Below are 10,127 nucleotides of genomic sequence, written 5' to 3' on the forward strand. Positions count from 1 at the left end.
CCGTTTCCCACTTTTGTCTTTTTGAATACATGCCAAATAACACTTTCTTTTTCGCTTTACTAAACTTTGTGATGTTTTTCCCCTTCAGCACTACCACATGAAAAAAATACAAGCAAGCCACCCAAAAAATATTGGGAAAAAAGACTACTTTTTTCTAAGTCAACAGCAATGAGTATTCTATTGCAATGTCATTATTCTGAGATTGGATTTCTAAAACTTTTGGGAGAATTTCTATCAAGATATGATAAATATCTACCCTCTTTGACCTCTCTGCAGGATATGATTTGCTGAAATGGCCACAGACAATATCAATTCACAGGAAAAGAAAATGACTTAGGAAGAGATAACACTTGATAACCTAATTGCAACATCACTGGAGGAAAAGATTAAAAAAAAAAAAAAGGAGAGAGCACATTCTATTGCTGTACACAATAGATGTGACCCCCAAAAAGCTGGAAGGTAAATCAAATCATGTTTTAAACCGAACTCACAGGAGGATCTTGAATAAATTTCACTCCCTACAAAGCCTTTTCTTCCTTCAGGGCTAGAGATTAACAAAGGCAAAACAGAGCCAACATTCACCCAGATAAACTTAGTTCATTAGTTGATAAAATTCAACAATGCAAATCTTGGTGGCTTGAATGTTTTTGCATAGATTATACACTGCATACATAACCTGAATGCCCTACAACAGTGATGAGAGGCTGGATTTCAGTCTGAAACATTAGATGGTGTCTTTGTGTTGCTACTTCTCACATGTGCCTAAATCTTAAGATTATAGTGACCAAAGAGTAACCAACTTTCTCACTGGTATTTTTTATTTCAATAAAATCTATCTTGGAAGTTTCTATGATCTACCTGTAAACTAAACCTGTTGCCGTTGAGTCGATTCCAACTCATAGTGACCCTATAGGACAGCACAGAACTGCTCCATTGAGTTTCCAAAGAGCAGCTGGTAGATTTGAAAGGCTGACCTTTGGGTTAGCAGCCGACCCATTAACCACTGCACCAGCAGGGCTCCTTCCATGATCTAGGTAATCCAAACTGTAAAACATATATGTATATATGTGTGTGTGCGTGTGTGTACATATACATACACACACACACATATATATACAGGACACACAATAAAGTTATTTTCCTTTAAAAATAAAAAAGGTCCATAAACATTTTTATCTTCCCTGGATTGTCCCTCTGTTACAGATTTTTAAGAGGCTGCTCTTCCTTGAAACCTACAGTCAATTTCTCTATTCTCTCACTCTCTTCTTTTATTCAAACTGTTGCAGCACTTCATTCTCCCAAAACATTGATTTTTTCCCTGGCTTTTTCTGTGGTTCTAATAGCACCACTTGCATGTTTCTCTAGGGAGAGAAAGATTTCCTTGTTTATGTTTTCTCTCCAATGATTCTGCCTAATTACCACATTCCACAGAGGAGAGATGGTGCTTTATTTGAGACTTCCCCTAAACCCTGCCTGAGGGGATCTTAGAGCTAGGCTGAGGGCCCAGAATCTACCTGTTGTTCTCTGGTACAGGATAAAAAACTGAAGATGTCAACAAGAGAGCACTATCAAACAAGGTAGTAAAAAGCATATGAATAGACACCCCTCATTTCTAGATCCTTCCCTAAGACTGATTTCAGAAGAATCTCATCTCCTCTGTTGGTTGATTTTACTTTGCTTGCTGTGGGAGACAATTATGAACTGTTATAAATGAAGGCTCCTCACAAAGACCCTTTGCCCTTCTATATGCCCAGTAAATTAAGAGATAACCATCCTGTGATATGGGCAGACCCTACTGTAATACGTTGCCTGAAAGATTTGCCCAGGTGGGGAACTGCGAACTCTTAAGTTCACATCTGTCCAATCTGGAAAAACAAGGCAGCCTGGGTATGTTCCAGCTCTCACAGTTTTCATATATGGTTCCAAGAGCCAGAACTGGATAGGATTGCCTTGTTTTCCCGGTTCTCACAAGTTTTCCACCTTCGACAGAGTACAGTCTTACCACTTTTCTATCACTCTCTATTAGTGGAAAATATTAGCTTTCCTTCTGTGACAGGTTTCACTGTAAATCAGATATTTAATATAAAAATAAAACTGGTTTTAAAAAAAAAAAAAAAAAAGTTTCCATGAAGTTGACTCTGACTCATAGTGACCCCATGTGTGTCAGAGTAGAACTGTACTCCATAAGGTTTTCAATGGCTGATTTTTTGGAAGTAGATCAACAAGCTTTTCTTCTAAGGCACCTCTGGGTGGACTCAAACCTCCAATCTTTTGATGAGCAGTTGAGCACATAAGTCATTTGCATCACTAAAGGACACATAAATACATACAAAAAAATACACACACAAACATACACAACGATGGTAACCATGTCAAGTATATCCATATGAAAAAGAATAAAAGAAAAAGATAGTATACAAAAATAAAAATACCAATTATGGGAGTATAGTAGGATTATGAAGGAGGCTTGGTAGCACAGGGGTTACGCGGTCAGCTGCTATCCAAAAGGTTGGTGGTTCAAACCCACCAGCCGCTCTGTGGTAAAAAGAGGCGGCAGTTGGCTTCCATAAAGATTTACAGCCTTGGAAACCCTGTGGGGCAGTTCTACTCTGTCCTACAGGGTCACTATAAGTCCAAATCGACTGAACAGCAATGGGTTTGGTTTTGGTCTAGTAGCATGATGAGGACCCTGGGTGGGGCAAATGTTTGCACTCGGCTACTAATCTAAAGATTGGTGGTTTGAACACACCTAGCAGTGCCACGGAAGAAAGACTTGGTGTTCTGCTTCTGTAAGATTACAGCCAAGAAAACCCTACAATGCAATTCTACTCTGTAACACTTGGGGTCACCATGAGTCAAAATCGACCTGATGGCAACAGGTTTTATTTTTTTGGGTTTAGTAGTATTGTGGGGGTATTTTTCTCCTTTTTTTGATAAAATTATTATATTGCTTTTTAAATTAAAATGTATTTATTTTGGTTTGGTTATACACATAAGACCAGCATTTGAACTGCCAGCCTTTTGGTTAGCAGCCTAACACTTAACCACTACGCCACCAGGGTTTCCTTGGATATACTAAATACTATTAAAAGAATACAATTTTTAAATGAAACCAGTATGCAGTTTTAAAATTCATAGAAACAGGACATCCACATACCTGAGCCAACCTCTTTTTCCTCTTCTTCAATGTTGTTTTTGATGCTATCATATTCCTCATCAATGGTCTGGTTACCACGCATCTGAGACAAAATTCTACGGGCCTTCTGAGTCTGTCCTTTCTGAATGAGCCAGCGAGGGCTTTCAGGTAAAAAAAGAAAGCCAAAAAACTGTATAACTGCTGGAATTGCTGCAAGTCCCAACATGTACCTGCAATAAGAAATCCATATATTATTGTAAAATTTGGTCTTAGTAGCACTGAGTATTAACAAAAGGTCTGCACTCACCACATTGAAAATATCTAATGATGCTAAATTACTCAGAATGATTTTCTTTTTATTATGCATATGTAACCAAAAAAATGATATTTTTATGCTGTATGAAAAATAAGATAGAAAAAGTTAATTCTTCTCTCACACAATTTAGAATGAAAAAGAATGGGCAAAAGTCACAGTAAGTACGTATACATAACCTGAACCAAAGGCATCACGCAAAGCACCATAATCGCCAACCCTACTTAATAGCAATATACCTAATTCCAAATTTTGCAATACAGGCAGTCTCCAGGTTACGAATGAGATCCATTCGTAAGTCTGTCTTTAAGTCAAATTTGTAGGCAAGTTGGAAGAAGTACTCGTAAAACCCATTGCTGATGAGTCAATTCTGACTCACAGCGACCCTGCTGGACAGAGCAGAACTGCCCCATAGGGTTTCCAAGGAGCAGCTGGTGGATTGGAACTGCTGACCTTTTGCTTAGCAGCCATAGCTCTTAACCACTGAGCCACAAGGGCTCATAAGGTTCTTAGTTAGCATTAGTCAAATGTTTGTCTTAGTATATAACATATATTTTATCTTTCTATGCATATAAAACACTTAAGAAACACTTCCAAACAGCACAGTGTTTTCATGAGCAGTACAAAGTAGTGGGTGTATTCATTATTATGAACCGTCATGTTTACCTCAAATTTTTAATAGAATAGGCTTTATGGCAGTCTGTCCACAAGTACGAGTACGAGTTGTCTGTAAGTCAAATAGTAACCCAGGGATTGCCTATGTAAAATGGGCTACAATAACAAGTTCTGATATATCTTTTAAAGATATGTTTTGTTAACATAAATGCCCAAATTTATTTCTTTATAGCTATTTCTGTTCTATGAATGATTAGTTATGATTTCTAACAATTTTCTTATTTTAATTCTCCATCAAGCATCATATTCACCATCATTAACTGAGGCAGTGAAGCCCACAGCTGAAAAAAGATGGGAGTCAGAAGCAACTGACTAGACTAGAAATGACTAAAAATATGAAAAAGCTACTCAAATTGTGTTCTATTATGTGTCACCTCCTTTGAAATGCCTATTACTCTTGGGTGGCAAAATTCTAATAACAAATTAGCATATCATTTTAAATCCTTCAGAGGAATAACAAAAAAAGGTTAATATATCAACAACAAAGATCTCTCCGAAATATTCCAACCACTGGAAAGACCTAACATTCCTAGGCCTCAATTTATTTGAATTGAAGGGATTAGATTAGATAAACTTTTAAGGTCTCTCTCAACCGGAAACTTCTCTGAATCTATGATACCTGGATGTGTTCTGTTAATACAAGTTTCCTGGATATGTTCATGATGAGCTCAGAAGGCCAACACCATTCACATAATAACCCATACTCGCTGGTATTTACAAGTCAATGAACAGTCACCTGACTAATATGTTTTCCAAAGCTATTCTAACTCTGGCGAAACCCAAAGTACGGCAACCTTGAAGGTTCCAGATATGTATCTTGTAAAATAAATTCACTATTTTCCAGGTAATTTCATTTTAATCCCAAAAGTAATAGAAGAATGAAAAAGTGGTTTTCAGATGGGTGGTAAGAATACTTCCTACTCCAAACAATAAGTAAACCTACACAGTAGAAACAGAAAAATTAACAAAGATTTAAAAAGTAAACAAAGCACTTATAAATGGCTGACTGAATCATTTGGCATGTAGTATTAAAAGAAATCTTATTAGAAGTATTTTATACTTTAATCCATGGGTTGTGATAACTACACCAATACTTAATCACTCCATCCTATGCTCACACATAGAGAACAATTTTTTTAAACCTCCATTTATATCACTGTACCTTGCTGCTGTTGTTGCATGCTGCTGAGTCAATTCTGACTCATAGCGACCCCATGTGACAGAGGAGAACTGCACCATAGGGCTTCCTAGGCTGAAATCTTTATGGGAGCAGATCGCCAGGTCTTTCTCCTACAGAGCTGTTGGGTGGGTTCAAACCACTGACCCTTCTGTCAGCGGCCAAGTACTTAACAATTGTGTCACCAGGGCTCCTATATAACTTATTATATAATAACTTATATAACTATATATCTGTCCCACTCCATTGCATAACATTTAACTTTGCACAACATCTAGTAAACTATCTTGCACACAGTAGGCATTTTGTAAATGTTCTATGAAATGACATGAAAACAACTATGTATCTAAATTTTCTGTATTAACCAAACAGAAAATATCTGTGCTTCAGACTCATATGGCAACATTTTATGGATTATTTAATGCTGCAAATTTACTTGCATGGTAATTGCTTCTAATCAAACCATCTGTTACTACAGATATAACCAGAGCTCTCCAGACCTTCTCTTTCAGATGAGTCTTCAGATGAGAGCTACAGAGATCAGCTCACATAAATGTGTATTTCTGGCCTCTTCCCATAAGATGTTAACTTACAAAACCAAAACTGTTACTTAAATGTATGTTTTATTGCAGTAAATGAATGAAATTTCTATTCAAGTTGTGATCTTTCTTAAATAGTTTAAAAGGAAAGATTATCCTATATAGCCAGTTATTTAAAAGGAAAGAGACAGACAAGGTCGACACTAAGTATACTGGATTAGGAAATAAATAAGAAAAGTTCTAAAGATGAAAGCCTTTATGTTCATTTCTCTATACCTCTCATGATCTTTACTTCTGTTTTCCAAATCCTTTAGTGATGAATTAAGATTAAAGGCCTGCAGACTACTCCAAAAAGCACTTAAAATGAATATAAAAACTAAACCATTTTTAGGCCAAAAGATGCTCACATAACACTTTGCACTTTACTACTTGATATTTAATCACAAAGCTAATACTTTTTAAAAATTAAAAGAAGAGAAGGCAAAAAAAAAAAGTGAAAATATGCATATTACCCTATGTTTCTTAAGAAGAGCTACAAACAATAGAATACTTTAGCCCTCTATTCCTTTGAAACCTGGAAGTCCCCAGAGTCTGGGTCTGAAATTTCCAACCCAATGCTTTAATACTGCAGCCCTAGTGGTGCAGTGGTTAAGCGCTATGGCTGCAAACCAAAAGGCTGGCAGTTCGAATCTAACAGCCGCTCCTTGGAAACCCTATGGGGCAGTTCTGTTCTTTCCTGTAAGGTCATTATGAGTCGGAATCGACTTGACAGCAACGGGTTTGGTTTGGTTTGGTTTTGCTCTAATACCGTTATTGTTGTGTGCCGTCAACTCCTAGAACTGACAGAGTAGATGCCCCATAGGGTTTTCTAGGCTGTAATCTTTACGGGAGTAGATCGCCAGATCTTTTCTCCCGCAGAGCAGTTGGTGAGTTTGAACTGTTGACCTTTTGGTTAGCAGCTGAGGATTTAATCATTTTGCCACCAAGGCTCCTTGCCCTGATAATAAGGTGGGGAAATGGAATTCACACCCTGCTACCAACATCTAAGGGTATTAAAACCTATTTCCAGAGACTAATCAGGGGGAAAAAAAAAGTTTTATACTTTTATATCCTAACATTTCTAAGAGTACAAGGGAGCTTATTTTACTATATTTTAATTACCTCTCTTGATAAAAATATTTTGTTAGGAATAAATTTGCACGGCTTTGTAGAGCCTGATACACCAGATCAGGGGTAGCTGTGGTATATGAAGAACAGAGCATGGGAACAGGCTTTGGTCTCACTTAAGCTCTGGACAGACTAACCACCACATCTTGGCCAGTGACTTAATCCTTTAACTAACAGGTGACGGTGCCTATTTCATAGGACTGCTGGGAGAAGTGAAATCAGCCAGCCAGTACTTAGCACAAAGTAGATGATCAGTGAAAAATGATTCCCCCATCCCTAAGTCCCCTTCTCAATCAATTCAACGCAACTTATCTATCCTGGCAGGATCACATACCCAAACTTTCAGTAGGCAGAACTAAACAATATCCTTCCTTAGGAAATATCATTCCTCTGATGATGCGCAGATTGGAGAATAGGGAGGCTAAATAAGAGCTTGCTTGGCTGTGGTACCCACGAAAAATTTAACAGGAGACTAAATGAGCAGGATCGCCATAGGCTTAGCTAAGGCAGTATAAGAGACTAACAGCCCTCTAAATCTAAGGAAATCAGTACTAGCTGAATGATGGGTATACTAATATACTAGAGCAGGCAGCTTCCAAGGAAACAAGCAGTCCCTACTGATATGGGAGATCTCATTATTATAAGTTAAATCTAGAGTTCTAAAATCCAGGCTTCACATTAGAATTATCCAGGGGATTTTTAAAACTTGCTAGTGTCCAGACCCTACCCACTCTGAGGGATTTCAATTAATTGGTCTGGGCTGTGAGCCCAGGGAATTTAATTTTGTAAAAGCTCCCAAGGTGGTGCTAATGTCCATCAGGGCTGAGAACCACTGATCTACATGTTTCAAAAACGCAAGGGGTGAAAGTCAACAACAAGCACCCAAGGCCCACACCTTAAGGTCATTTATCTTCTGGAGACATAACAACACACAAGGCTGACATAAAGGGAAAGCAGGTCAACTTAAGCAAAAATGCTAAGCTTTAATGAGTTCTATAATCTTTAGACTGTTCTTTAGCATCTTGATCACTTGGCAAAAGATTTTTTTTGTTTAATTTTCTAAACTGAAGTTAACAAATGAACTATTTTCCATGGGTTTGAACTGGTCAGACTCCCTACTGAGAATCTGTATCTCCACCCTCAGATATACTTAATCAGATTCTACATTTTAACAAGACCCTCAGGTGGTTTTATATATACCTGAGAATCACCTGGGGATACATAAGAATCACCTGCGGATCTTGTTAAAATGGAGATTCTGATTCAGTATATCTGGAGTGGAAATGCAAATTCTCAGCAAGAGGTCAAACCAGAACCAAGCCCTGCTATTTTCTGGCACAACTGGCAGAACCAGCACCTGCCAACCAGAAGAGTAAGGAGAGGCCCTCTAATGATAACCAATGATTTCAAATGGTTAGGCCAGCTATCAACAAAGGAGAGAAATCCCAGCTAGTTTATCACAGGTTAAATATTATTCCCAGGAACAAAAACTGAAACTCTGTGAATCAAAGACTGCATTCCTGGGTGCCAGACCACCTTACTGTGACTGAGGAGAGCTAGCAGATGGTCAGATGCCTCACACAAAACCAAACAGGTCCTTCACTGAAAAGAATATTAGCCATCATTGTTTTATTAGAAGAACCATACTGCTCTCACCTTTGAAACTAAAACCAAGTATCCTCTAATATATGGCTGCTTAAGACACAGAATCTTGCAGTTCATGATAATTTCTCCCTTTTTTGAACTGATAATATGGATTAGCACATTACTTGTTCTCTAGTAGTTCCAAAGAGGTAATGATTACGTTGTATATACATGAAAATCTATTTCAAAATAGGAGAAGTACAAGCCGGCTTGGACATGTAATCATTTAACAACAGCAATGGTAACAGTAATAGTACTAGCTAATACTTATGTAACGTGTCTATTATTTGTCGTACTGTGGTGGCTTGCGTGTTGCTGTCATACTGAAAGCTATGCCACCAGTATCTCAAATACCAGCAGGGTCACAACTGGCAAACAGGTTTCAGCGGAGCATCCAGACTAAGATAGACTAGGAAGGACCTGGCGGTCTACTTCTGAAGAAATTGGCCACTGAAAACCTTATGAATAGCAGCAGAACATTGTCTGATATAGCGTTGGAAGATAAGCCCCTCAGGTCAGAAAGCACTCAAAATACGACTGGGGAAGAGCTACCTCCTCAAAGTAGAGTCAACCTTAATCAAGCTTTTGGGACCCTCATATGCTGATGTGACATGACTCACAATGAGAAGACACAGCTGCAAACAGCCATTAAGATGGAAATGTGGAATGTATGAAGTACGAATCTACAAAAATTGTAAGTCATCAAAAATGAGATTGAACACATACACATCAACATCCTAGGCATTAGTGAGCTGAAATGGACTGGTATTCACCATTCTGAATCAGACAATCATCTGGTTTACTATGCTAGGAATGACAAAATGAAGAGGAATGGCGTCGCATTCGTCCAAAAAAACATTTCAAGATCTATCCTGAAGTACAACACCGTCAGTGATAGGATAATACCCAATATGACTGTTATTCAAATTTACGCACTAACCACTAAGGTCAAAGATGAAGAAATTGAAGCTTTTTACCAACTTTTGCAGCCTGAAATTGATCAAACACGCAATCAAAATGCGTGGATAATTACAGGGAATGGAAATGAGAAAGTTGGAAACAAAGAAGGATTGGTAGTTGGAAAACATGGCCTTGGTGATAGAAATGACGCCAGAGATCGCACGACGGAATTTTGCAAGACTGACTTCTTCACTGCAAATACCTTTTTTCAACAACATAAATGGCAACTATACACGTGAACCTCACCAGATGAAATACACAGGAATCAAACTGACTACATCTGTGGAAAGACACAATGGAAAAGCTCAATATTATCAGTCAGAAGAAGGCCAGGGGCGTATTCTGGAACAGACCATCAATTGCTCACATGCAAATTGCAGGTGAAGAAAACTAGAACAAGTCCACGAGAGCCGAAATACGACCTTGAGTATATCCCACCTGAATTTAGAGACCATCTCAAGAATAGATTTCATGCACTGAACACTAATGATCCAAGACTAGATGAGCTGTGGAATG

The 10,127-nt window shown here is 38.1% G+C and overlaps 1 protein-coding gene across 1 annotated transcript in view; it reads right to left on the minus strand.

The window, feature by feature from the left end:
* Nucleotides 1-10,127, minus strand: part of SLC2A13 (solute carrier family 2 member 13) — a 443,955-nt gene that overhangs the window by 316,835 nt on the left and 116,993 nt on the right. The window contains exon 3 of the mRNA XM_004390128.2: nt 3,158-3,366. Within this exon, the coding sequence (XP_004390185.1) occupies nt 3,158-3,366 (209 nt within the window). The remainder of the gene's footprint in view (nt 1-3,157; nt 3,367-10,127) is intronic.

This window comes from Trichechus manatus, unplaced genomic scaffold, assembly GCF_000243295.1.
Source record: "Trichechus manatus latirostris isolate Lorelei unplaced genomic scaffold, TriManLat1.0 scaffold00285, whole genome shotgun sequence".
NCBI lineage: Eukaryota > Metazoa > Chordata > Mammalia > Sirenia > Trichechidae > Trichechus > Trichechus manatus.